This window comes from Dryobates pubescens, chromosome 16 (genome assembly GCF_014839835.1).
Source record: "Dryobates pubescens isolate bDryPub1 chromosome 16, bDryPub1.pri, whole genome shotgun sequence".
NCBI classification, from domain to species: Eukaryota; Metazoa; Chordata; class Aves; order Piciformes; family Picidae; genus Dryobates; species Dryobates pubescens.
This window is the reverse complement of record NC_071627.1, coordinates 23,313,404-23,341,121: the sequence shown is the minus strand read 5'-3', so window position 1 is coordinate 23,341,121 and position 27,718 is coordinate 23,313,404. Positions and strand designations below refer to the sequence as shown.

At 45.1% G+C, this 27,718-nt stretch overlaps 2 protein-coding genes across 10 annotated transcripts; one reads left to right on the top strand and one right to left on the bottom strand.

Annotated features, from left to right (window-relative positions):
• Positions 1-176: 176 nt before the first annotated feature.
• HNRNPAB (heterogeneous nuclear ribonucleoprotein A/B) lies at positions 177-27,088 on the top strand. Of its 8 annotated transcripts, none has more exons than XM_054168699.1 (9): positions 177-310; positions 431-728; positions 3,780-3,948; positions 4,034-4,192; positions 4,562-4,693; positions 6,271-6,379; positions 6,473-6,625; positions 6,704-6,788; positions 26,052-27,088. In XM_054168699.1, exons 2-8 carry the CDS (start codon positions 469-471, stop codon positions 6,772-6,774), a joined length of 1,053 nt encoding a protein of 350 aa, XP_054024674.1. In that variant the 5' UTR covers positions 177-310; positions 431-468; the 3' UTR covers positions 6,775-6,788; positions 26,052-27,088. The 8 variants fall into 8 exon arrangements, with proteins under 8 accessions (XP_054024674.1, XP_054024671.1, XP_054024673.1 ...); XM_054168696.1 differs by having other exon boundaries at positions 25,785-27,029; XM_054168698.1 differs by lacking the exon at positions 26,052-27,088 and adding an exon at positions 7,045-7,368.
• PHYKPL (5-phosphohydroxy-L-lysine phospho-lyase) lies at positions 7,478-18,652 on the bottom strand. 2 transcript variants are annotated; one of them, XM_054168694.1, is made up of 13 exons: positions 18,525-18,652; positions 16,391-16,509; positions 15,403-15,562; positions 14,760-14,834; positions 13,863-13,950; positions 13,652-13,768; positions 13,349-13,431; positions 12,743-12,968; positions 12,341-12,495; positions 11,739-11,828; positions 11,411-11,541; positions 10,940-10,996; positions 7,478-9,511 (listed from the first exon to the last, which is right to left on the bottom strand). In XM_054168694.1, exons 1-12 carry the CDS (start codon positions 18,581-18,583, stop codon positions 10,944-10,946), a joined length of 1,356 nt encoding a protein of 451 aa, XP_054024669.1. In that variant the 5' UTR covers positions 18,584-18,652; the 3' UTR covers positions 7,478-9,511; positions 10,940-10,943. The 2 variants fall into 2 exon arrangements, with proteins under 2 accessions (XP_054024669.1, XP_054024670.1); XM_054168695.1 differs by having other exon boundaries at positions 13,863-13,896.
• Positions 27,089-27,718: the final 630 nt, after the last annotated feature.

The window sequence follows — 27,718 nt, the reverse complement described above, 5'->3', positions numbered from 1 at the left end:
GCCGCCATTCGCCTTACCCCGCCCGCCCCTCGCGGCGGAGCCAACTGGAAGAGCCGATCGGTGTGAAGGACAGGGAGCGACGACCAACTAAGAAGCTCCTTATTGCTGTGTGGCTGAGGCTCCGGCGCTATAAAGGCGGCCACGCGTTAAGGCTCTGGGCCGGAGAGTACGTGTCTCAGGGGGAGGAGAGGGTGGCGGCGGGGCCGGTGCGGAGCAGCCGAGCGCCGCGGGGAGGGGTGTCAGCTTCGGCGCGTGGGGGATTTTAATCCGATTCCGGCCGGCCCGGATTTTATTGGGAGCGGGTTTTAAAGTGAGTATGAGCGGGATGGCGACGGCGGAAAAGGGGGGAGGGGCGTGACGGGACCGGATCAGACCGGCCCAGCGGGGGGAGCCGCCTCGCTCACCCGCGGGCCGCGCTCGTTTCTTGCAGGCGCCTGTCGTCCCTTTCGCCTCTGCGGACGGGGCAGCATGTCCGAAGCGGAGCAGCAGTTGGCGGCCGCCACCGGCGCCACCCAGAACGGGCACGAAGCGGCCGAGAACGCCGGAGAGCAGCAGGCCGAAACCGGCGGGGCCCCGGCGGCGGCGGGCGCAGCAACAGCGAGCACAGCGACGGCGGGACCGGCAGCGGCGGGAGCCGCACCGGCGGCAGGAACAGCGGGGACGGCCGCTAGCCAGAATGGAGCCGAAGGCGACCAGATCAACGCCAGCAAGAACGAGGAGGACGCGGGGTAAGCGCCGCGCCTCCTTCGGCGGGCTGAGGCGGGAGCAGGCCGCGCCTCCCCCCCTCCCCCTCCTCTTCCCCCCGGGCGCCATGTGCGGCGGTGGAGCGCGGCCGCTAGGCCCCAGCGCGGCCCTTCGGCGGGAGCGGAAACGAGGCGGGCGGCTGGCGCTCTCCGCTGCCCCGGGCTCCGCTCCGCCCGGCGGGGGAGGGCGGCGGGCGGCCCCGCTGCGGAGGGATCGGGCGGGCGGTGAGCCGCCGGCCCTGCAGCACCAGCGCTTCCTTTGTTCTGGAGCTGCCTTTTGTTGGCGCCATGTGGTGGCGGGGGGAGGGGCGGGCAGCGGGTTTGTTGCCGTCTCACGCTGTAAAATGGAAGGGGATTTACCTCAGCTCGTTTCGCATCCCGCCGTTTTCCTCACCCTTACCCTTTTTATCCCAAGGAGCGGATGGAAGGAGTTGCTCTCTGGCGGGGTGGGGTGGGCTGGTTTCAAACTTTCTGGGGATCGCACGGACGATCGCCCTGGGCGTGAATGCGAACATGTTTTGTGTAACGCATATCAAAGTAATCCCGGGTTTGGGAACTAGATCAGCGTAAACAAATATTTTTTTTTGAAGGAGCAAAGGAAAACCAGCCCGATTGAGACAATGTACGGTGTGTTTAAAATAGTGAGAGCGATTTTGGTGTACTTCGCAGCATTGTCAGAAAACGCCTTATCTCCTGTGAGCGATTCCTGGAGGAGTTAGCATAGCTTCGCTGTGTTTTGGCAGTGACATCCTTGTGTACAGAAGAGTTATTTCTTTTCTGTCGTAATCGGTCAGTTACATGCTTGACTAGAAAAGCACCTGCTTGTTCTTTAAGTGTGAATCTTTGTGATTCAAGCTGCCCCCTGTACTTAATTGGAACTCCCTTTGTTACCCTTGGGCCCTGAATGCGAGGGTTAGTTCCCTCACATTGAACAGAGAGCTGAAGCCATATTAGCATTAATAGGTTTCTGTCTATAAGGGAAGGAGTAAGACTTGCACTAGTTTCCTATAAGCTAGGACTAGATGTACCTTTTGCAGACACGAGAAGGATTAAGAACCAAACCTTTGAGCTGTGTGCAAATTTTCTTTCTACTTTATAGTATTCTGTCCTGAAAAGTTGTTGGTGCTCTTTACCATTTTTGTGTGTGTGACATGTTGCAATCCCGTATCTGTGTGAAACAAAACTTTTAAGAAAAGCAGGTATTGAGAGGGATTGACCTATGTGGAAAATTCAGCATGTGCTAAAAGAAGTGCTGTCCAAGGCAGAGTTCAGGGTAATGATCTTAAGAGTATTTTGTTAGGAGCTGAAACATGCTTTGATTTAGCTTCACTGCTACACTCAAGGAGGTGAAAGAGACAGCACGGTAAGAGTGCAGTTTAGTTTGTGCAACCTCTGAAGGCAATGCCACATGCTTGGAATTTGGCTTTAAATTCAAAGTAAATACCTGTAGATGCAAATTATTCAGATTACAAAACAAAGGGCTGTGAATTAGGAAGTGCAATGTTCACTGCTTGTAAGAAAGAGGTGAAATTAACACAAAGCAGTGTCTGTGTGCATCCCACGGCCCCATCCTGATGGCATAAATCACGTAAAGTTGCCTGCAGACAAACCACTTGCCCACCAACCACTGATCCTGCTTTTAAGTGGAGTTGATGATTATGGGGATGCTACGGAAAACAACAGTGTCAGTGCAGGTTATAGCAGTCATGCATGGGCAGTAAGATGTGGTAAGAAGAGATCCATCGAGTTACCTTTACTAAGCCTCTCAATAACAAAGATTAAGAAACTTGGTAAGGCCTTTCCTGCAAGGCTCTACGGTAATGGCTGCAAAAAGCCCAGAGACTTGACTTGCGTGCACCCTGTATATCACGCTGCACTTGTCAAGTGCACAGCTTGATCTCCTGGGAAAAATAAGGGTTTAGCCTACAAAGGATATGGCTTCATCCAGATTAAGGGGAAAAAAACCCTGTAGCACATAGAGGGTGTTTTCTCATATGGCTTTTTTGAAGGTAAATGGGTACTAGTTCTAGTGTATCAAAGTTGCACATAAACACTAAAAGCCAATTTTATTTACATGTAGTGTACTTTCTCATGTGCTGCTAGTGCCAAATCTAGGTTGTCTCTAAACAGAGTAACAACAACTTAAACTGCTTTATTCTGTAGTTAAATTAAAAGGCTTGAATGCTTTTAAAAGCTTAGTTTGTTACCTTGGAAACTCTGAAAATAGAAAATACAGCTGGGTTATAAATGTTTTCATTTGGAGAGTGCCTTAGTGGCTGATGGAGGTTGTTGTTGTATTGTGTTTCACTAGTGTTTAGTTCTTTGAGATGCTTCAGAGGATATTTTGTGTAGGAAAGGGGACAGGGAAATACTGTATAGGCCTTCCATGAAATCGAGACTACTAGTGGAGTTACTCTGTAGTACTGATGAAAGTAGAAGTAGATTGAGTAACTAAGCAGCAAGAAGTGCACAACGTAGTAGTTAAGGCAGGTCCAAAGTCCCATCTGTTGTGACTGTTCTTAGAGGTCATAGATACCTGGTTTAAGTTTTGCAGCTTGTTCTCATGGCTGATTTTTTTAGAGCCATTTGTCCAAACCCTACAAGAGCTCAAATATTTGCTTTTGTTGCCTTACTCTGTCCTGATCATTTCCGATGCAGTAGGAGTGATCCTAGGTTCTCCCCAAAACTGAGCTGGCAGTACTTGATAATTAATACTGCTCTGTTGCAAATAACAGAACACTGTTGAAAGAACATAAGTTACTGGAGAGAGATGTTAGGCAATTTTTACTGCTTTTGTAGCCTGTAGTAAACCTCAGAGTGCACTGTGTCATTCCCTCCAAAAGGGGCAAAGGCAAACCTCTCCTTGTGCACTCCTGCAGTATCGCTAGCTTTTGACAGGAGGCAAAAGTTTTAACTTCCATCAGTTGGTCCTGTTTCTGACAATGCTGCTGAGGTGTGTACCACTGAGCATCTCACTACTTGTGCTTTCTTGTAGTACCCTGAATCTAAAAAGCTTTTCTCTCTCTGAAATTTCAGGAAGATGTTTGTTGGCGGCCTCAGCTGGGATACAAGCAAAAAAGACTTGAAAGATTACTTCACCAAATTTGGTGAGGTAACTGACTGCACGATAAAGATGGACCCTAACACAGGAAGATCCAGAGGCTTTGGATTTATTCTCTTCAAAGAACCTGGGAGTGTTGAAAAGGTGAATTTAAGATTCATATTTTAGATTCTTAACTTACAAGGAAAACTTTTTAAGCCTGAGTTACTCATATCAAACTATCTTTCAGGTTCTGGAACAGAAAGAACACAGGCTAGATGGACGACTAATTGACCCCAAGAAGGCCATGGCAATGAAAAAGGATCCAGTGAAGAAAATATTTGTTGGTGGACTTAACCCAGAAGCCACAGAAGAGAAAATCAGGGAATACTTTGGAGAGTTTGGAGAGGTGGGTAATGGTATCTAAGTAAACACTGAAACATAGTCTCCACTTGCTCTCTGTTTACTAATAATTTGCAGGTTGCAAATTAAATTAACTTCAGTTGCATCAGGCTTTCTGTAACTGATCCAGATATGGCTCTTTTTGAGAGCAAAGACGACACATACAGTACTAGATGGCTTCCATTGTTAGATGCCTTTGTGTTTAACTCAGATCATTTATCTGATGGTTAACTTGGTTTTAAGAGTTGTATGATGGAAAGCTGGTCTGAAAACCAGTGCTAGTAGAGAAAGAAAACTGCAGCTTTGTTCATAGAAAGGAAATGTACAGTTTTGCTGTCCCAGTTGCAAGTCTGAAAACAGTATTTCATACCTTCAGATTGAAGCAATTGAACTTCCAATGGATCCAAAGACCAACAAAAGGAGGGGGTTTGTGTTCATCACTTTCAAGGAAGAGGATCCAGTGAAGAAGGTTTTGGAGAAGAAATTCCATAACGTCAGTGGAAGCAAGGTACAAATTTTGACCTGCCAATTTTTGTCCAAATTACTAAGCATAATACCACTACATCTGTACTCTGAAAGGGATTTTGTAGACCTCTGATCTGAAGGTACCAAAATGATTAAGTACCTCGTAATAAGAACAGCCTGCATCTTACCCACAGGGGTGTTTTGCCATAAGTTTAGTCCCAGAGGCTACTGAAAGTCTTTGCCAATACTTGAAATGTTACTACTTGCAATGTTCTGGTGACTTTTGTATGTAAAGTATCTGATCATATTTATTAAACATATTGCAACAGATATGTAACTATTTTCAGGATAATTCCATAAATTCAGGGCTTACAGACACTAACTTTGTACACAGCTGAAACTGTGTCTGACATGGGGGTAGCTTTTTGATGTTTCGTGAGAAGCACCTGCTTTTGCCTTGTATAAATTCAGTACAAGGATCCAGGGAGTAAATGTATGCTTAAGGCAGCTTGTACCTGTCAGCTTATGTGAACTACTTCAACAGTGGTGTGAGATGCTCTAAACAGCTGATGGCTGTGAGAACAGCTCGGAGGCCCATGTGGCAAGCTAGTGAGGAGTACAGGCAAAGGATGTGTGCAGACTGGAGGCATCCCTGTTGCCTTTCTCTGTGGCCAGTGCTGACCATATACTAACTTCAAAGCCCTTGTAGATCTGGTCATACTGTTTGACACAATGACTTTGCACTTAATTTAAGACAGATCTTAGCACAGAATAAACTCTGGCAAACCTCACACACTGGTAGTTAAGACACTGTAGCTAGCAAGCATTCTCTCTCCTGAAAACAAACTTTGTGCCAAAGGAGTGAAGAACTCATTCCAGTATCCAGTGACTATGACATATCAATAATAAAAGGAGCAGGTTACCTTAAAGCACCTGTGGTGAAGAATTCCAAGCCAGGCCTGCTCAGGTGCTGCTATCCCAGGGAGTCATTCCTTTCATGACAGCAGTAGCTTTCATCTCGCACTGTCCACAGATTCAGGACCTAGGAAGCTGGCTGACAGCTTGAACTGCAGCTTGGCAGCCTGTCTTGGAAATGTCAGTTCTGGTTGTTCTTAGCATTTGATTAAGCAATTGCTTGAAGTGTTGGCAGGTGTACTACACAGTCCAACAGAGATGCTCAGGATATACACAGAGGCTGCCTGGAAAACTTACTCAGGTGCATTTCTCAGCCTGGTTCATCTAGTGCAGCTCAGGTGAAGCAGTCAGTCCCACAGCAACAGCCTCACGCTGCAGGTTGTGCCAGATTAGAGAACAACCTCGTGGCTCCTACAGGAGCAGTGTCTGTGCTGAGGTGGCCTCAGCATCTCCTTCATGAATTAGAGCCCAAGTCATATAAAAAGCTCAAAGCACTGGGCTGCATTGAATGGCTGACAGTAACTTACCTTTGCCCAGGTGGCACAACAAATCAGATTCTTCCAGATACACATTAGTCCTGCTCCAGTGACAGCACAGCATGCACATCCTCTTTGCCACTACAGCAACCTCTGGCTTTACTAGGTGGTGAGGCTGGGTGCTGCTGCCACAGGACAGTTGCTTACTCTTCCTTTTTTTCACTTTCAGTGCGAGATTAAGGTAGCACAGCCAAAAGAAGTATACCAGCAGCAGCAGTTCAGTAGTGGTGGAGGAAGAGGTAGCTATGGAGGAAGAGGCAGAGGTGGAAGAGGCGGCGGTGAGTACCACACACACTACTTTAGTATGGACACATTCTAAATAAGTTGTGTGTACTAAAATGGGATTTTGTGGATGGTTTTCCCTTCTATAGCTCAAAGTCAAAATTGGAATCAAGGTTATGGCAATTACTGGAACCAGGGTTATGGGAATCAAGGATACGGCTATCAGCAAGGTTATGGTGGCTATGGAGGCTATGATTATTCAGGATATGGGTATTATGGATATGGACCAGGCTATGATTACAGTAAGTAAAGAGAACTGTATTGGGTATAAGCAAGCGTAACTAATTAGCAGTTTAATGCATTTGTTTTCTTGTTCATAGGTCAAGGCAGTGCAAATTATGGGAAGACACCAAGACGTGGTGGTCATCAGAATAACTACAAGCCATATTGATCAAACTTATTCAGGTATGCAGTGGCATGGTCTCTTTTGGAAAATGACTGCATAGGTTTTGTATACAATGCTGTAGATGGATTATTTCAGTTCTGTACCAAATTTAACTTTACAATAAATTTCTATGGCCTGTTAAATGTGCATCTTACTTGGAAGAGCTCCCTGGAAATGTTTTACATGTTTAATACTTACAGATAACTAGTTGTCTAGACAGTGTGGTGTGTAAATTTCAGCCTTGCTGAAGATATTAATGAATGATTTTATCAATAGGTTAAACTGAAACTGATTTTGAGGGTCTGCTTAAAGCTGCAGCTCTGCATCTAGGGACTGCCTCTTGGAGTTAACTATGGACTCTGCATTACTCCAGTTGTACAGAATGAGATGCATCTTAGGGAACCAGTGTCACTTTCCACCTTTTTATTTTGTATTGTTTTTGTGTCATACATTTCCTGTAATGGAAGTGTTAATTTTACTGTACTTTTTGGTACCTTTTTGGAATCTAATGTATTGTAAGGTATTTTACATGTGTTCTGATTCACCATGACATGGATATTGAAGCTATCCTAGCTTTTGAAATAAAAAAGGCGTAATCTAGTGTCTTGTGCCATTCTTCAGCTTATGTGGTAGTAAAACGCCAGTATGCTGTTCCCAGAACTTAGCTCGTGGCAGTACCTTGATAGATGAAGAGTTGTGCTTAAATGGCTTTTTTTAATCTTAAAACTAGAAGGCTGTATTGGTAGTTGTGCTCACTGGCAGTGAAGTGGCAGCTGGAAACTGCAGTCACTTCTGCCTGGAGGTTATGGAGAAAAACTTGGGTAGAAAGCCCCAGCTCTTACAGAGGCTGTGCTGGTGGCTCATGTTCTAGATAGGCACAGGCTCAGCCTAACTGTGGTAGTGTCTGTATTGTAGGGCTCTGCTAGGAGGAGCCGGAGGCAGAGGCTTCAGGGAGGGCATGGGAGTCTAGACAGCATGGCAGGAGGAAGCTAAGAGTTATGCAAGAAGCTGGCTGCACTTCATGTGTCACTGTCGAGCCTAAAACTTCTCTACAAGTCCTTAACAGCATGCATGTCCTTAATAGCCTTGAAAGGCAGGTTAGACATGAAATTACCAATGCAAAGCCTGAATTTTGGCAGCCTTTTTGTGTATCAAAACAGGCTAAAAGAACTTCCACTACACTTGGTGGAAAAAAAAACCCAAAACACATAACCAAACACAAAACCTCTTTCTCTAGAGATGAGTGGCCAGCTAGAAATAACCTTTCCTTTTTTGGACTACTTTATCACTGTTTTCAGGCAATAACTATCATGTGAGTTTTCCTGTCTTGCTGCAGAACAGTCTCTATCTCTGACTTACAGAGAAGCAGCAAGTGCTGCTGCACAAAGTAAACTTCCAATCTTTGTTGCAATAATCAATTTGATTTTCACTTACCTTTTAAAGATAAAATCTGACAGATGTTAGTAGTGACCTGTTCAGTTTTTAACAAGGGATGCAGCTGTTCCTGCAGGGACTCTGATCTGCTGCTCCCTGCTGGCTGGCCTTGGAAAGAAAAAACTTGCTGTAAAGTTAGAAGTCTGTAAGACTTTTCCTGGGCTCAAATGGAAATCTGAAGCGTAAGACAGGTGAATCAGATTTTAAAACTGCTAGTTGACATGACAGCTTCACAGCTGCTGGAGTATGTAACCTGATGGCCAACTTACTTGCAAATAACAATTGCAGAACGCTGAAATACATGAGTACAGTGAAGTACCACTGTCTCGATGAAAAGTTGAACTGCATTACTGCATACTCTTACTTATGAAATAAGGGGTAGCAAAGTATTTTTCTAGCAAACAGTTTACCTTCTGACAGTGAGTTTGCATAGTAGCAGGACCATACTGCTGCAGTACTTCTGGCTAGGTGTTAGCAGTAGTTTGTCAGCTGGCTGTTCCTTTGGTTTTTGGAAGTCGGTAACGCTTCCTGGACAGGTTATGTGGCCTTAAGCGGAAGCTGAGGATACTGGTACTTAAATGCAGAGCTGGCTTTCCCTCTCTTTGCATGAAAAGTTTGTGATACAAAGACCATGCAGTTGCCTGATGAAAGCTAGGGCTTGTATACAAGGTTGTTGGTTATGGCTGTAATGTACTCAATGGACTAATCCTGCTTGGGTATTTCTTGAGGACAGTATTTTTTTAAGAGCTGGTTTGGGAGCTGTGGCCCTCAGCTGTCTGTTCCTCAGGCTTCTAATGTTACGAATTTGGGACTGAAGTTTTTGTCTTGATCTGGATGCTGAGACTGGTGTTTGAATGCAGTGTTACTAGGGACCTTGTTCTGGAACTGGCTACTGAAACTGGTTAGAGGAGCTTAGGGAGGACTGGGTGCACTGGCAGCTAGAATGGCATTTGCATTGGTTAGCAGCAGATGTAAGAGACACCATTGGCTCATCTTAACTTACTGAAGTAACATGAAAGAGCAAACACTTCAATGTATTTATAGTAGCTACTAGAAATACATTCCTTTATAATAACCAGTTTTAGATAAGCTGTTTTAAATAAAATTCCATTCCACACTTCTGGCAGAGTTGAAACAAGCTGTTCTAATATTTATTTCTCCTAAAGCTTTTACTAACAACAAGATAACTGAAAATAACAAATTTAAAGGTAACTTATCTGGTCTAAGACATGCTAGGATGAAGATTAAGTGTGCATTATTATAGTAGAATAATGTTTCTTAGTAGTAGATCTTGAACATTGTTTGAAACCTATGGAAAAAAAAAGTAATGTTATGTTTTTTTTGTAAAAGCATCATTAAAAGGAATTTACTTCACTGCCTCATTTTCGCTTACATTCTATGTAAGTGTCCTACTAGTACTGTACTTAGTAAGAGGCTTTTTGCATTCTTGGTTTCCTGTAGAAAATAAAGGCATTTTTCATGCTTAGTTTAGATTGTAGACAAGCACATGAAGTCATTAGGCCTTTAAGTTAAACTGGCACTGTTGAGTATTCTTTCTGTTCTGAAGAATAAGTAGTACAAACAGCTGTATGTCTCTTCATTACCTTGCTAAATAAAATATTAACACATTTTTCTCGTGCCTGCTATACTAATATTGCACTGAACTAAAAGCATGTTTCTCCTTAGCTCAGGGCCATGGCACTGAATGCAGTATGGTGGTTGAGGCCACCCAGGATGACATTTATTACATGATGACATGAGGTACATTCTTGTCCAGGTACCTAGAGTTTTATTATGCACTTGAGTAAAAAACACTTGGGTCTCTTTTAGTCAGAGCAGGTTGAAGTAGTACTGTGTGTACCAAAGGATGTTTTTATTGAGGTCCTAACTAAGCATTTGCTGTGCTCATGAGTCTGGCAAAAGAGTTTCAGATAGATGCTCCCTGTAAGCAAGTTAGAGGGACCTCAACTAAGATTACAAGGCTTGGAAAGTTTAACAGTACTTGGTATAATACTGATGCCCATGAACTTCAGAGTGTAGGGGTAATTTGATGCTTGAGCTTACAGCCTTGAACCTGAAATGATCCTACAAAGTAGTCAAAAACGCTCAAGAGAGACAAATGAAATGCAGTTTCAAAGCCAGATGTTAAGCAAAAGAAGAGCTGTAGTGGTAGAACTGCTGTTGTTTATGAAACTTAACACAAGTAAGAGCTCTCCATAAAGCTGATGGCTTAAGTGGAGGTTCCCAGATAGATTGTGTCATGCAGAATATACAGTGCTCCTGCCCTTCAGGGGAGTTGAGGGCAGAGTTGGTGAGGACTAGTTAAGCAGCTGCAACAGCTTCTGGCTAGAGGCTTAAGGCACTGAGCAGCTAGCACAAAAGCTGTGTGTTCGTCCTGACGGGCATGTGTCATTTGCATGCTAAGGGTTAAACCTGCTCACTCTTAAAGCTTCCCAGACAAACAGGGCATGCTCTAGTGCTAGACATTTGTGAGACAGGTTGGACCTGGGCTGCAAATCAATGAATACATGTAGTGTTTTACTACAAGTGTGTCACTCTGATGGAAGGTAGCTGTGAACACCAGATGTACCCAAGTCTGGTCCATGCTTCTAGATTGCCAGAAATTCCAGTATAAACATCTGAGGAAGCTTGGTCCTGCTCTAGCAGTGACAGTGCTGGTGAAATTCTGTTTATGACCTATTGCTTAACATAGAAAAGGATGAATCTAGATAAATACCTGCTCAGGTAGAAGTGGTGGATGTTTCCTGTTGGTTCAGATGTTCCTTTTCCATATCTGGGGAGACAATAAGCATCAGTTTAGCAAACTCAGGACTTAGAGAAGTTTTTTGGTGTATGCTGAGTGTGAAGAAGGTTGCATAAAAAACTGAGTTGCAAATGCACACAGATTATGCCTTTCAAGAGCAGAATTTGAACAGTTGCCCTCGTTCAGATTTGTAAACACTCTGCCAGAACAAAGCTATTTTAAAAGGCATGTGCATCTGTGGAGTAAAGAATAGTTTTGTGAGAGAACTTGATGTTGTTCTGGTTTAGAAGTCAAGACTAAACTTGTGTTGCCCCAGAGTAATTTTTTATGTGCTCATCGTCTACCATCTTTGCTGTACTTTCTCACTTCCAAAAGCAGACTCAGCATTGCCTTCAAGGCAGTCCAAGAACAACCCACTATGCAGGCAGCTTTCATCTGTATTACCTGTTAGTAGCTTGTCAATTGTGTCCACCACAAAGGTGGCATCCTCCATACTGAAGCACATTGGGGGCTTGAATTTAAGTACATTTCTTCCTGGCCCATCTGTACTCAGTAGAATATATTCTTCCTTAAGTCTGGAAAGAGAAATAAGTAAGAATTATGTTTACCTTTGCACATAATCAAACACTTAAAAGCATCAGCAGGCAGGCTGTCCAGCTTCTGCCTGCCTTTCTTTTCCTGCCAGTTAGCTACATTTTAATAACTTCAAATGCTGAGACCAGTGTGTACCAAGCACACAATGACAAACTAAAACTATGTGCTTCTCTCTTACCTTGTTACTAGATACTCAGCTTCTGCTGTGGCTGGGGTCCTTTCTGCTTGATCCTTGATTAAGTCTACTCCAATGAATAAGCCAGAACCCCTTCAAATGAAATAAAAACAGTCAGTCTGTGTCAGAGGAAAGAACTGCATGTGAACTAAAATACTGAGAGAAGTTTTTGTGAGCCCAAACCTTTACTGCATGAAAATTACCTGGGGTTTGGGCTAGCAATAGGAAAGTCATTACTGTTCTGAAGACATGTAGTCACACAGTACAAACCTCCATCTGCTCAGGATGGCAGTGCAGGACATAAGCATATTTTCTGTCCAGCTCACTAATTCTGTACTTAGTGCACTTGATAGAAGAGTTCAAACAAGAAAAGTGAACTCCTTTAGTGAGTAATAAATCAGTAAAGCAGTACTGGCCTGAAGTGACAAGCCTGAAGTTACCCAAAGTCTGATACAGTTTGTTTTAATCTAATGTACTTCAGGCTGTTGATCTTTACTGTAAACACAGATTTAATGAATTTGTTAAAGCTGCATCAGTGGGGTTGAGCTGTTTGACAGACTGAAACAAAACCAAAGCAGATAGAAAAGTAAACAAGGCACTGATACCTGACATCACCAATCAGAGGATGCTTCATTTTCTGCTCATTGAGTAGCTTCATCAAGAAGTTGCCTACTTCTGTGGCATGAGCCTGAAGGTTTTCCTTCTCAATCACATCTAACACAGCTAATCCAATTGCACATGAAACAGGGTTTCCTCCAAACTGAGCTCAGGAAAAGAACACACATTCATGGAAAGGGAAGGAAAACACAACTAGGTTACTGAAGGTGTAGACGCAGTGATGTAGTGAGCATACTGCTCCTTCTGCCAGAGGGAGGCCAGTAAAGACAAAGTTCTATACTCAAACAGTAACTGTGTGAGTGATAAAGCTTAATAAAAACACTGCATGATTATCTGATTTGAATAATTAGACTCCTGTAGAGCGAGAGTTTAGGTAGCTTTTTACTTACTGTATTAAAATACTCTACTCCTGTGGCTGCAAATGCTTCTGCAACTTCTTTTGTTGTTGCTACACAGGCAATGGGGTGCCCATTTCCTATTGGTTTCCCCATAGTGACAATATCAGGTGCAAAATCTTCTCCTTGAAGCTGGAATGCCCAAAAGTGCTTGCCAACCCTGCCAAAGCCAACTTGAATTTCATCAGCAATGAATACACCTCCTGCCTTGTGCACATGCCTGTAACAGAACAGATTTGATTGTCTCAAAAAGTAAGCCTCATGTTCCATTTACTCAAGAACCTGCAGGAGGCATTAATTTTGCAAGCTTCCAGGACACAAACCTGTTCCAGGCCTAAATTTTATATAGAATCATAGAATTGTTAGGGTTGGAAGGGACCTCAAGGATCATCTAGTTCCAACCCCCCTGCCATGGGCAGGGATCCCTCACACTAGATCAGGTATTTAAAAGCAGATCTTTGCCCCACAAAGTTTACATTTTAATGTGAAGGCACAGGCCAGTTCCTGCTTGTCAAGCTATATGCTGCAGCAGGCAGAGACATTCTCTGTCACCTGCATTTAGCAATTCTATTAAAGTTGAGATAATAAATGACCACTTACTCTGCAACCTTCTGAAAGTAGCCTGCTGGGGGAATGATTTGACCACCCACACTTGGCAGGGATTCAGCAAAGAATGCAGCAATCTGAAACACAGGTAGCACATCATGTTTGAACACAGTATGGAGAGTTGTGGACAGGGTGTCAACCATTAGCAAATCCATTGCTGTTAGATGGTTCTTGCACTATGATGTGATCTTTTCTATCTGACAAGTCCATACCATGGAGCTCAGTAATCCTGGAATGTTGGTGACAGCCATGCTGAGTTCTAAAGCAAGACAAATAGCTAAAGGAATCGCTTCTTACCTTCCTGTCTCTCTTATGTGCTTGCTCAATAATATTTTTCACTTCATTAGCATAGGCTGTTACTGAATCTTCATGATCTTCTCTATAAAGTCCTCTGTATGTGTCTGGAACAGGAGCCTATGCAAAGGAACAGAATGTTACATTCAGTATGCCATAAATAAGAACTCATTAAATTGACAAGTAGTTGATAGATAGAGGCTGAAGTACATACCACATGGACCCATTCCTTTTGTCCTCCTAGATTTCTGAATTTATATGGGCTTATGTCAATCAAGGATGTCAGATGTCCATGGTAAGCACTTAAAAAACAATTAGTAGAACTAAACAGTAATTTCCTCAGTAGCAAGAGTTCCTTAGGATTAACATTACTGGTAAAGAGTAGCCAGGCTGTGTCCCTGGGTGGGAATACAGTCAGTTCAGCTCTGCAGTTTCTATAAATAATCTTACTACTATTGGGATTTTTTTGTATCTCATAAAAGAGATGCAGAGGGACAGTTCTGTTACTGGTTTGTCTGCACCAGTGACTGGAACCACAGCAGTTAAGTCATAAGCACTTGTAAAAAGACTGTAGAACAACTGGAAGGGTCATGACTGGCCTACTTCTGAATATCCTCCAATGATGGAGTTTCCGTCTCTCTGGGTATCCTGAGTATTTCACCACCTTCATGGTGAAAGTTTCTCCATGTTCCTCAGGTTTCAGTTAAGAGCTGTTGTCCTTTTCCTGTTTCATAAACCTTCAGGAGTGGCTCTCTCTTACCTACTCCTTCCCATTGGACAGCTGTAGCTGTAGTCAGATCTCCTTGTAACCCTCTCTTAGAACTGAACAAATCCAATTTTCTTAACCTCTCAAGCCTGTGCCCCTCTGCCCATTGTGGCAGGCCACTGCTGGCCTCCTTCCAGTATGCCAACATCTGTCAGGCACTGGAGAGCACAACCTGGACACGGTTCTTTAAGCTGGTCTTGAGCCTAGTGAACAGAGGGGGGTAAAAAACCCACTTCCCTCAACTTCGTGGTTACAGTCTTTCCACTACAACAGGTTTTCAGAAGTGCTCTGACCAAAACTGAGACCTTATACCCTGCAAGTAGAGAGAATTTGCAGTGTACTTACTGGTCTAAAACAACAACATCCTCATGTTTTGTGTACTGCCGTGCCAACCGTAGGGCAAGGTCGTTGGCTTCAGACCTACAAGGGAAGCATTAGGGAAAAGTTAAATTACAGAGGTCTGAATTTTGAAATTCTAACCTCCCTTGCAGTGCTCTTTCTGTCTATAAAGAAGAGACAGATCTTGAAGCATGTTACTCACAGATTTCCTTTCCAATAAGCGCTCAGTTAGGAGTGTTAGCCAGAACAGAATCCATCCTACAAAGCTGGAGTACAGAAGCTGCTTTGGAAACCGCTCTTTTCCAGCTGTACTTTCAGAGTATGCCACTTCCCCTCCCTGAAACCTACACAGTTACATCTAATTCAATTCCCAGTTCAGAAGACAACTCAGAAACTAGTGAATATTTATGTTACTGTTCTGTAGTCCAAAGGCCTTATAAATAGAATAAACTCCTTAAAGCACCAGTTAAATTTCCTGATGAGAGCTTGCTAGCTGTGAACTTTAAAGTCACTGAGTTTCTATAAAGGACTACAGCTCACAAACATAAGCCCCAAGCCACATTTTTTGTCACTGGTCATCCACAGCACACACACCTGTCTGTGTGCACCTAGTGAAAACCCAGCCTGGATCCTGATGGACCTGACTTACCCAGAATTCAAAAAGTAGAAGACACACAACTTCTCAGGCAGTGTTTTTGAAAGTCTTTCTGCATAGTCAACCAGGTTGTCGTGGAGATAGCGAGAGTTTGTATTTAACAGCTGGTTCTGCTCGTGGGCTGCTTTTACTACAGCTGGATGACAATGTCCAACTGCAAGAGAGCAGGGAGAGTGCTTTAAGAGTTCTTCCATGCTACTTAATGGTGTTCATTAACATACTAACACATACATTTCTCTCATAGTACAGAAAAATTGCCACTGATGATCATGTGGGGCATTAATAATTACTTTTTCAGCAGATGATGATGTCAGTACACCTTGTAAGTTTTGTCTAAACAATTCATTTTCCCCCCCTCAACAAGTTTGAAGCTGCCTGCTACTGTGCTTTAAGGTTTGTAGTTAATACTAGAAACTGCTGTGGTAAAATAGTGTCTGACTTGCTGTTTGGACTCAGACGTTTTCATAGTTTAGAGGTTTAGGAATATGCAGTAAGCTTGACCACCAGAAGAATTCTTAGCCCTGCTCTAGGGTGTTGGTGGCAGCACTGACTGGTTAGAGGGCTTCTAAAGTGCTGGAAGAAAGCAGCAGCTGCTTCATAGGGCACAGCTAAGGCAGCACACCAAGCAGTGGTCCTGTAGCTCTGTGCCTAGGAGCAACTTCCACAAACCACTGAGCCATTTGTTAATCTTACAGTTAGGTGCTTTACTTGAGCTTTCATGGGGAAGAAAAGAAATCCATACATTTTAGCCAAGTATGTTTTTCCTAGGAAGACAGAACAGGAAGCATGTCTGGAAAGCGCATTCACAGGCACAGACATTGAATGCCATCTGTAATCTCCCAAACCAGGCTCGAGGAAGCTCTCTTCCACTTCTCCAGTTAAACAGCCTTCCCCCCAGCACAATACCACTGGCAAAAAGTGCTGATTGCTCCTTGTTCTGCTTAGGAAAGCATGGTGTGGAGTCACAGGGCTTTTAACTTACCATGAGCAACGTTGTTTATGCAGTCAAGGTATTGCCTTCCCTTCTCATCATACACGTACTGGCCTTTGGCCCTGATGATCTTCAGCGGCTCATTAGAGAAGAACAGCTTGCAAGAGGAGCTATGGCAAGCAGCAGAAAGCAAAACAGATGTGAGTGAGTTCTAGAAGTCACAGTTTATTCTGCTGCTGCTATTTTTCAGTGCAGTTCATAGAAAAATACTACCCCAGTTTGTGGGCACGTGCTGCCATCCTCATTCTGGCCCTTAAAACAAAGCTTGGAATGGATGGGGAAGAGAACAGGCCCTGTGCTCTAAATCAAGACAAACTTTGTTAGACTTGCAGGGAAAAAAATGCCACTCCAGAACTGAAAATCCTTTAAAGGAATCTAGCCACAGCACACAGACAGGACTTGGTGCTATGGTTTCATCCAGTCTTAACTGCAGCTCCTTACTGTCTCCCCTTTGTGTTCTTGAAACCCTCTTTTAAGTGCCTCTTGCCTTGTGATTATTTTTATGATATTCTTGCTATTCTTGCCAAGGTCCTGATTTTCCAGACACTTGTACAGCTGAAGCATCTGCATAAAGCTTCATTAACCTGAGCTGATACCTTGAGTGATTTTATAAGGCTGGGTCTACTTTTAACTACATTTGTTTTGTTTCACTTTTCAAATGAATTGCCAAATGGGCTCAACTGAAACCCATCTGCCTAAGTGGGAGTTGCAAGAGATTTGACTCTGCAGGGCAATGCCAAACTTTCATGCTTCATTTAGGAAGAGACTGCTTATACAAAAACAATTGGACCATAAATACTAAATCATTGTCAAATGAACAACAAAAGACAATGATCAAATGAGAAACTGCTTCACTGGTCCCCTCCTAGAGGAATCCTGTACTTCTGTGTAAGCTGGCAGTAGGATGATTAAAACAGTCAGGCTTGTTGGGTTTTTTTGGTAAGCTTATCCTGACTGTTTAATGGATGCTACGAAAGCTCTTTAGGCTGGGGCTGGCTTCCAGTGGCAGGGCAAATGGGTTTCAGAAAGATCAAATGCAGAGAGTTGTGCTCTTCAGGTTTGTGCAACTGACACAGTTCCAGTTGCTTTTAGCTCAACGTATAAAACCTCTAAAGTAGCCTTGGTTGTGAGTTTATATAAGGTACAACATGGAAATAAGGAACAAGGTAAAGAAAACCTTTGCTGTGGGGGTGCCAGAGCCCTGGAGCAGGCTGCCCAGAGAGGTTGTGGAGTCTCCTCTAGAGAGACTGCAAATACACCTGGTCTCTTGGGTAACCTGCTGTGGGTGGTCCTGCTTTAGCGGGGGGAGGGTGGTGTTGGTGTTATACTGGGTGTTCTCCAGAGGTGCCTTCCAAGCCCCAGCGTGCTGGAATTCTGTGAAAGCGTTCTCAGGGTTAAATGCAGCTGTCCTGCCGCCCTTTCTGGTAGGGGTCTGTTGAGCTTTGCATTTTTTAGGTCAGTTGAAACAATACAAGGAAGTTTAGAACCGAGTTTTGTACTTACCAACCTGGGCAGAGATACGTTGTTAATTTCATCACGATTTTTGGTGTCATGAAAAGTGTTCTGGAAGCCAGGCTGTAGGTCAGCCAGAGCCTCTGCCCAGCCCAGCCCGGTCTGGCAGCCCCACGGCCGTTCTGCAGGGGGGCTTAGTGCAGCCCCACGCCATGCTCTCGGCTGAGCTGGGGAAGTGCTTTTTGGGCACTTAAAACAGGCGCAGCAGATAGCAGACAGGTTTTCTACGTTAGTTCGGTAACGTCTCCCCTTACGAGACGGTAATTGCTGTTAATGACAGCAGTAAAAGCAAGCTTTGCACTCTGTGCCGAGGAAGGAACTCTGTTCCTTTAGCCCCGGGAGCAGCGGTGGTGTTCGGGGGCCGGGCTCCGAGCAGCCGGAACTCGCCGCTGCCGACGTGCAGGGGAACTCGTGCGCTCGGGCTCGGGGAAGGGAGAGGAGCCGGCCAGCAGGACCCGGGGCACTGGGGCCCCGCGGCCCCGCCGCGGCCGCTCCCAGCCTGGGCCGAGCCCGGCGGCGGCCCGCGGCCCTGCGGCCACGTCAGGCGCCCGGCGGCAGGACTCTGCCGGCACTAGGAACGGTGTAGCAGCGGCTCACCGACCGCAGCACTTACCCGATGAGCTGCCGCCGCAGGGCCAAGGTCTCCTGCCGGGAGCGCGGCGCCGGCCTCATGGCAGCTCCCGCCGCCGCGGAGGGCCCGGGCGGGACACGGCCGGGATCGAGCCGGGGAGGGGAGCGGAGGCGCCGCCTCCCTCGCTGGGACCCGCCCCGACGCTGTGGCGCCCCCTGCGGGCCGCGCTGCTGCCAGGCTGCTACAGCGGTACCGGTGGCAGCAGTTAGCCGCTGGGGTCCCGCTGCAGCAAAGAGATTTTCCTGCTGCTTGACCCCAGCGGGAAACTGGTACCGCTGGGCAGAGCTGCAGGGGAACACGGGCACAGCCTGCGTGCCTGCTCCAGCAGCACTGTAACCCTGCACCTCCCTTACCATAGGGCCCGGCCCCTGGCCTCCCAAACAACGTCCCAAACAGCTGTAGGCAAGCTGAAGGAGCACAGCAGTAGCTCACCAGTGCTTTCAGGCTCCTCCAGCTGTGAGAATGGACTCCTCACCTAAAGTTACCACTCCTGATGCTGTATCTCCAAGATCCTGTAGCACAAACGGGAGAGCACTGCTGTCCTGCAAGGCTGCTGGCAGCTCAAATGGGAACTGTACCTCCTGCTGTTACACCACATGGGCTCAGATCCCATTCAGTTACCAGGCACCTCAGAGGAGATAAGATAGTTTGAGTGTTTTTCAGGATCATTATTAGAACTATATCATAACACTCCCTCTTCTGAAATACTTACACAACAAGGCAGTTTCTTTTGCAGCTGAAACCAATTTTGAGGGGGTAGCTTAGGTGCTACAGCTGTGTTAATTCTTCAGCACATACTTTACTATTTAAGGAAAAACAACCCCCCAACCACTTACATTAAGGGAAGGTAACCCCCCCAACCACTTATACTGTTGTACTCTTGTGTTTGGTCAGTGACAGACATGTCTGCTTATCACTGCTCACTTAAAAGCCAATCCCAGGATTGGCAATATTTAGGATTAAAGGAGGCAATGCTATCATCAGGTTAGAATGGCCATTCCTCCATTTCTGATTGGAATGAATCAAAAATATGAAGATAAAGAACCAGAAAGAGCGTTCTGGGTCAAGTCCTCTGCTACTGTGGGTGTTGTATCCCATAACTGAGTTCACAAACGTATCAAGCTTCTCTCTGGAAGATGTCAGACTTCTTTTATTTCCTTCCAAGTACCTGGTGACATTTTGTCTTGAACAGACAAGATCTCTTCAGACTCTAGAAAACAGAGCAAACCCTTTTAAAATGACACACTTGGTTGCTCACCAGATGCAGCCACCACCAATTATCTCTGGGTGCAGTTAATATAAGCAGGAGCACTTTAAATTTCGTGTAATCCAGAGAATCCAAACCCCAATTGCTATGCACTCAGGCTGAGCTTAGGAAGTCAAACTCAGTTCTTGCATAAAACTCAGGTTTTAAGTAACAAAAGACAGCAGGGGGTGGAAAAAGTTAATCATGGCTGTTGATCTTTATTTGAACTCTTGTCTGGTTAAGATACTTAGTAGCTATTTATAATAACCTGAACATTTACACTTTGTAAAGTTTATTCTTGGTTACAAATGCAGAGTTCATTGTACATATTCACACAGGTGTCAAAGTATTCTGTACAGAGAGACCGTTTCTGATAACCTACTCTTTGCTCCTATTACAGAAAGCACAACCCCACAGCACTTATGGAGGTCTCAAGCTAATGTACTGTCCATTACAGCTTTAAACTAGAAATACATGATGCAGTACTAATTAATACCATTTAAAAAAAATGTTAAAAACAATGGATAAGAAATACTGTTTTGTTATTTATGCCTTCATTTTTGAAGTAGAGCTGTTCCCCAAAGAAGTGAGTAAATAGAATACTTGCCTCGGCACACAGATGCTTAAAAACCACCACGAGTTTGCAGAGAGAAGGTGTTAAGTGCATTGTCTGCATTTTTAGTATCTCTATATGGTTCCTTTTAAAGGTGAGAGATTTGACAGGAATTTAGTCAGCCTTGTCTAAAATACCACATAAATGTGTTCAGAGCAAAACTCATCTTTGTGAGCTGTCCAAGCTGCACACGCACACCACACCACTCCCACAGCCCTTTCTCCTCTGAGCAGCCTGACTGGAGTGATGCAACCACTCTCACCAGTGAGGGACACTTGCATAACGTGGCAGAGGATTAAGCCCTCTCAGCATAATTTCAAAACAAATAAGGCCAGATAAAGCACACATTGCATGGCTTGTTCTGAGCAGTGCACAGGAACTGAGGTTTTAATTTAAACACCAGCAGGTGGAGTTTCTCAGGTTTCAGAATGGCCAATTTCAAAACCTTTCTGTGCCCAAAGTAATTGGGTGCACTGAAGCAGGTGGCTCTCAGTTTTGACTGTGGCATTGTCATCATGCTGAGTGTTTTGGATTGTTTCTCAAGATGGCACAAGAAAGAACCCCCACATAACAGCACAAAAAGTTGCTGCATGACAAAATAGCCTATAGAACCCAGCAGAACCCCAGCTCCCATTCTACCTGATGGCAGTTTGCTGCCTCTGCTGCTTAATTTGGAAGTTCTGGGGGGCAGTGTGGGGGCTTTTGCTTTGCCAAATCAGGTCCTAGTTTTGTTAATGTAATTGCAGCAATGCAAGTTTGATGTGCACCCACTTGCACTTAGTAACACCACATGAAACACACTGTCCAAAGCCAAGCACACAATGCAGTGCTTAACAGCATACAAAAAAGCAGCAAGTGGGCTCGGTGTCATTTACAGATGCCTGGGACACCTCCACCTTGTGTTTGTCTTCATTAATATCTACATTAGATAAGAAACCACACACAGACACACAGCTGAGCTCAACTGCTCATGAAACTGCACAACTATGAGGCAACTTCTGCCAGAACTTGGCAAACAGGGCTTGATTATTGGGCTAAGATGTAAGGAAACCACCAATGTTACTAATGTCTTTCTTACTCCACTCTCTTGCCAACGATGCCACTTCCTATGCATCAAAACCTCATGGCTCCCACCCTCACTGTGGTTTTCTCCCATACAATCTCTTAAGTCCTTCTTCCATCAATCTCTAAGTGACAGGTTTTCAGCTCTGGAGCTGCAGGTTACACAATGGTTGGACATCCCTTTGCTTGTGCCATCTGATATGGTACACAGGCATATGGAGAAAGTTGCAGGAGTTTACTTGAGGCTGTGAAAATCCTAGAAGTAATTTCTAGCTTATGGTAATCATGGAAATCCAAGTTCAGGAAATGGTTTTCTTCCTCACTGGTTTGCTTCAGTCTGCAGTGCATCCCCCAAAGTGGAGCTGTGAGGTATTTCTGACTGTACTAATTGGCTGCAGTGCCAGGGACACAATTAGAAGGCAGGTGACTGCAGCAAGGGACAGTGGATTAGCTGGAGTGAGCAGATGTTTGCTTCTCCCCACTCCACCTTTTTTTACTAAAAAAAAAAATCCCCAAATGACTATTGCAAAAGGGTCCAAGAACTATTCCTACATAAATGCTGTCCTGTAAGGTTGCCAAGGTCAGAGCATGCCTGAGTGACTGTCTTGGCAAGCTGAAGTGTCTAAGACCTCTTGAAATCCATCCAAATAATTCACCAGTGGAAGGCTGGCTGAGCACATCAGCAGGAGATGGAACTTAGGAGCCTCGAATGAAATAAAGCAGTCCTGGGGTTTTACTCCACCCTTGGGCACCTTCTGAGGGCAATCCTAACTATGCTATTACAAGTTGGAACCAAATCCACTGAGCTGAATTCAGTCAGATCTGCACAGTATTCATGCAGGAGAAGAGGTTTGGGGGACACTGAAATGTTAACATTTTTATCATGTACTGTGGCTAATATTTTTTCCCCTACATTAAATCTGATTCTGTTGTCTGCCAAGAAAATCAATAAGAAAATCAATTCAAAGCTGCCATCCTTTGAAATGGAAACTTGACAGGTAACCTCCTACTGAGGTTATTTGGAGAATGCTTTAAATGGTCTGGACAACAATGAGACTAACTCAAAAGAAGGGAGAGTGTGGGATGGAACCTCCCAAGAAAGAAACAGCAGGTTTGGAAAACAGATTAACTAGTGTCCATCTACCTACATGCTGCTGCTCTGCAAATCTCTACTGAAACCATCTAGTGGTGCACAAAGTGTGCCCATCCCTGTGTGCACTGCCAGTTAAGGAGGCAGTGTCACTGCATAACATTTGCATAGCATTGGTCCTGGCATTAAAACCTCTCTCTGTTAAAACCCAAAGAAGATCTCTAGGGGGCAGCATTAAATCAGCATTCAGTGCCCAGGAAAGCCAAGCTCTCATACTCCTGTCTAGCTCATGCTACATTCACAGACTAGTAAGGCACACTTACACTGACCATGGTTATTTACCACTGCCATAAAGCTGGAGACCTTTGGCATCTTAACACTTTGCTTCAGCTTTGCATTACGAATGGGTGAGCTCTTTCCTTCTGGCCCAGGAGTCCACTGCATTTGGCTCATGGCAAAACCATGTATAAAAAACCCCAAAGCCACAGATTCTTTCTGAGCTGTGGCTGGTGAGATGATATTAACACTGCAAACTGAAATCCTTGCTGGTGTGATCTAGCCCAGCACTGTGCCAGCCAACACAGTTGTGCTCAGCTGCAGCAGCTGAGGTGGGGACACTGGGCTTGCAGGAGGGGGCAGAAGGAATAGCCAGCCTACAACGTGAACTTCCTGGCACAAAAGCCTTGCTCATCACAAACGGCCTTCCTGGGTACTAGGTTACTATAACAACCTTAAAACCAGGAGCACTGGCCTGTGTCACTCCACATGGATTACTTTTCATCAGTGCACAGCATCTGCTGAACTGCTGACACCTCACATGTGTCCTGCTGGTTGGCTTAAAGGTTTCAAGTGCTGAAGTTATAAAATGGCAGAAGACAAAAGCTAAATATTTCACCTACTGGTTTCCCAAACCCAAACACATCCCAAAGTCCCTTATCCTTAGAGGAGACGTTTTGAAATACACAGGACAAAACTCTATGGCAATACATTCACCACTGTTATATGTACAGCAAGTGTTAGAAGTGTGTGAGAAGGGCCCCATGAGACTAAAGGCACAGGGCAGTGTCTTCATTGGGTTTTAAAAAGCCCCTAAAAGCCAACTGCTTGGATTTCAGGCTTGGCAAGAGCTTCAGTGTGGAGTCAGACTGGCATTTCTTTGCCAGCTCTTCGATAACCCAGGGATATGCCCTAGAACTCAGTGCCCAAGCCCAGGATTCAGCTGCAGAACTCTTCAGTAATCTCACCTACCCCCACCAGCACCAGGTTTATGCTCTGCAGAGAGGCCTCTCAAGCTGCCAGCATTGAGCTGGTATTACAGACCTAGTGGCTGCTTGGCCATATTCCCTTCCCCCCCGAACCTATTCCCCTCAGCTTTCCTTGCTTACAGACAAAGTGCTCTTGCCCCTACACTTGGGTGCAACATCACCACTCCTGGAGCACCCAGGCTGCTGCTAGAACCACAGTGAGCAGCAGGTCTGTGCCTTTTGCCATGTCAAGGTAGCCCTGCCTGCACAGCTTCATGGCTGACAACTGCTTAGGTGTTTCAAGTGAGAGTCCTTGTGCTCTTCTTCGGACTCAGTTTGCTTCCAAAATGAATGAGGCTAGATGGTGGTGGCAGCTGTGAAAATGGCCTTTAGGTACAGTTTTAAATAGTTAAAGCTTTAAAGAAAGTTGCTTCTCCTCTGCTCTTGGGCAGCATTACCTTAGTGGAAATGTTGATGCTTTCATGGTTGGCTAAAGTAGACTAAGGAGTTTTGTTTTGTCAACCAGAAAGCAAGGACAAAACACACATTTGGCTGGGCTTGAGGTGCCCAAGAGCAGTAACTTAAGTGTGTTATCCAAAATCCACAAGGCTCTAACACACTGAATATTTCAGTGATCAAGACAAATCAATTGCTCAGTCTCAGACTGACCTACATTTCATAAGCATTAGCAGCCTCCCTGTCAATCATCCTGATGGCTCCTGACAAGTGGCAACATTGATCTGGGGTTCTGAATTCCTATAAAATTCAAATTCTTGCAAACTAGAGGAAAAAACAAACAAACAAACCAACCAACCAACCAACCAGAGCTGATTCCTGGGGGGGAAAAAGGCACTAGGCTTGGTGAGGGAGGCTGAAGTAGTTCCTGTGTTTTTGAACAAGACTGCCAATGCTGCCTAAAAGTCAAATTCATCTTTTGTGAGCTACTTGCAAACTCCAAGTACTCAACAAGCCCCCCAGCAACATTTTCATGTGGAAAAACAGTCAACAGACCTGGCATGAATCTGCTGAGCTAAGCACAGCTTTGTTTAACTCTTCCCAATAAGCTCAGGATTGCTGTGCAACTATTTATCAGTTAACAACCTCCTCTTGTAAAGATGTGTGTGTGGAAAGCATGTGGAAATCTGCACCAATTCCCCTTGGACCCTGTGCAATCAATACAAACCCCAGCAGTTCCCTCAGGCACTGTCAGTCTGCGTGGCACGATCCATAGAGAGCACCGAGCCCAGAGCATCAAGGCCAAATGCAACCATCTCAGCTGAGACCAGGAAGGGTTTTCAAGTGCAGGCCACAACCACAGCAGCCTTGTCCAGGCATCTCTACCTCACCCTGTTCCCAGGAGCTCTGCTTTCCACAGGTCTCAGCTGCTCTGGTGACAGAAGGGGCTGGTAGAGTGGATGTGCCACCAACAGATCCTGGGAGATCTACTGATCAGTTCCTTGTAGCTGAGGTGGTGATGGGTGCTGAACGCAGCAGGATCCATTCCTGACACTGTTTCCAGTAGAAGTGGCAGTGACAGGAGTTGAGAGAAGGTATTGCCCACAGGCTGCAGACCTAAGTCATAACTCAGATGTCCTGAACATAGCAGAGCTGTGCAGGTGGATCTCCTTCGTAGGTGCTGCACTCACCACACTCGGGATGCAGAATAAACCACAGCAGGGAGGGCATTTGCCTAAGGTGGTCACTAAAGGGTTTGGCAGCTGAGGTGGTAGCACTGGTGGGTGTGAGGGATACCAGCTGCAGCCTTCCCCCTTGACCAGCATGTGAACTGGTCAGGCTGTGCCTCGGGGACGGGGAAGAACAGCCCCGCTTCAGAGGTGCAGCCGCTCCAGAAGGAGCTCCCTTCCTTGCCCTTGGTGAAACAAATGTGGGTTCTGTGGCAGCAGAGGCTCTGTGTCGGGAGGGGGACAGCTGCCATGACAGCACCAGGTAAAGCACTCTTCTGGTATTCTGTATCAATGTTTTGCAGGCCTGGCAGTGGTCACAGTTGATGCCTACAAGCACTGGATATTCCCCAAGTTGAAGACGGAATACTGACTTGTTTACCTGAAGAGAATAGGACTTCGGGGCATTTCCTCAGAGAAAAATATAAATTTTAATATAATTTCATAAGCTTTGGAGGTTAGCTTGTCTTGTAGCTTCAGTGATATCAAACTTCTTCAAGTAGGAGCTAGATAGAAAGCTGTTTAGTTTTTGCCAGCGTATGTAAAACAAGACTTTTCTATCTGCATCGTAGATTGTTTGTGGACACTTCCAGATTCTTGTGCTTTCTGCAGTCATTCTGGGGACTGAACTCTCATTGCTGTTGGCAGAGGTTCCATCAACAGGACACACCTGCAGGAATTTGAGTGTAGAAGCCCACAGCGTGGTTTGGAGTAGTGAATTGCTTTTAGTTTGGAGATGGCTGGGGGAGCTGGGAAGAGCAAACTGTTCATTGAGGGAACAATTACAGATCTTCTTCCCAGTGACATCAATGAGAGACTTGCCTTCAACCTTCCACAGGAGAAGAGTTTTCCTTTTTTTTTTTTTTTTTTAAGCTTTAATTTGGGACAGTAAAAGGGGTTTTTCAAAAGCACTAGAAGCCAGTGGGAGCTTCTTCACCTGCTCCTTATGCCTTTAAAAACCCCTGCACCAAAAGTGGTAGCTAACATGAAATGGAAGTAAATAAAATGCATTTTCATTGCTGTTTTGAGTTACATAATTCTTGTTTCTTGATTTGTTAGAATTGATCTGAGTTGACATGGATTTAATCTGTATGGTGACCAAGAAAGTGGTCAGTAACTGGTGAAGATGCAAAGTACAGCCACAAAGCAAGCAATGCATAGGCATAGCCCTTAAACAGCTAACAAAGACAGGTAACAGAAGTTCACTGCCTACAGCTCTAAGTCTTCTGTGTCCACATCTACCAAGCCAGGTGGCCGGTTCAGCTTGTACCAGCAGATAACAAATGCTCCCAGCTGACTAAAGGAATAAGCTCAAGGACACCTAAGACCCTGTCACAGACACACAAGAACTCACAGACAGCAGTCAAACGTCACTGAGCCTGTTCCTGCTGTTCTTCAGAGTAGCAGAGCAAGAGCTAGCAGAGCACTAGGTCAGCTTGTACTGGGCAGACAGCCCCTGCACGGTCACATCCCTCTCTCAAGCCCTCTCTGGCAGTAGCTGCTGTAAGAGATGCAGTGGAACTGGGATTTAACAGGGTTCACATCTACTCAAAGCACCAGAAATGACTCCCTTCTGTATTCTCTAAGATCAAGGCCACAGAGAGCCCTTACAACATCTGGTTCGATGTTGTGGTCAGGCTCTTAATTTCACCTACACAGAGCCTAGCAACTTGATTCTGGGCTAAAGCATTTCCTCCAGAAAGGATGTGTTAAAATGAAACCTGCATTAAAATGATGGCATCACAGCTCTGGTTAGCATTAACCAGTCCCACCATTAAAAACCCATGGCTGGCTTTACTTGGGTTTTGTGTTGCTTCAGCTTCTACCCATTGGATGGATTATTGTTCCTTTTTCTCTGTTCAGCTTAAGAACTTGTTCATATACAGTTATCTCCTCCCTGGTGGCCTCTTGATCTTCATTGTAAGCTGAAGAGACTTCTCTGCAAGCCGTCTGCTTCTTCCCTGACATAACTGTTGATGGCTCTTTGCTGCACCATCTCCATTTGTGTTCCCCCAACATCTTTGCCAATGTGACCCGTGGAACAGCTTCCAATTTTTGCCATTGGTCTAACTTACTGCCACGTGCAGACAGCAACATTATAACCCTCCTTTCGTTCAGGACCCTGTTCTGCATGGGGGGTGCCTGAGATAACTGAAAGAAAGAGACCAAACGAGGGGAGAGAAGGAAGAGGGAGAGAAGGAAGAGGAGGAGAGGAGCGTGCAGCATTACAAAGAGAAAA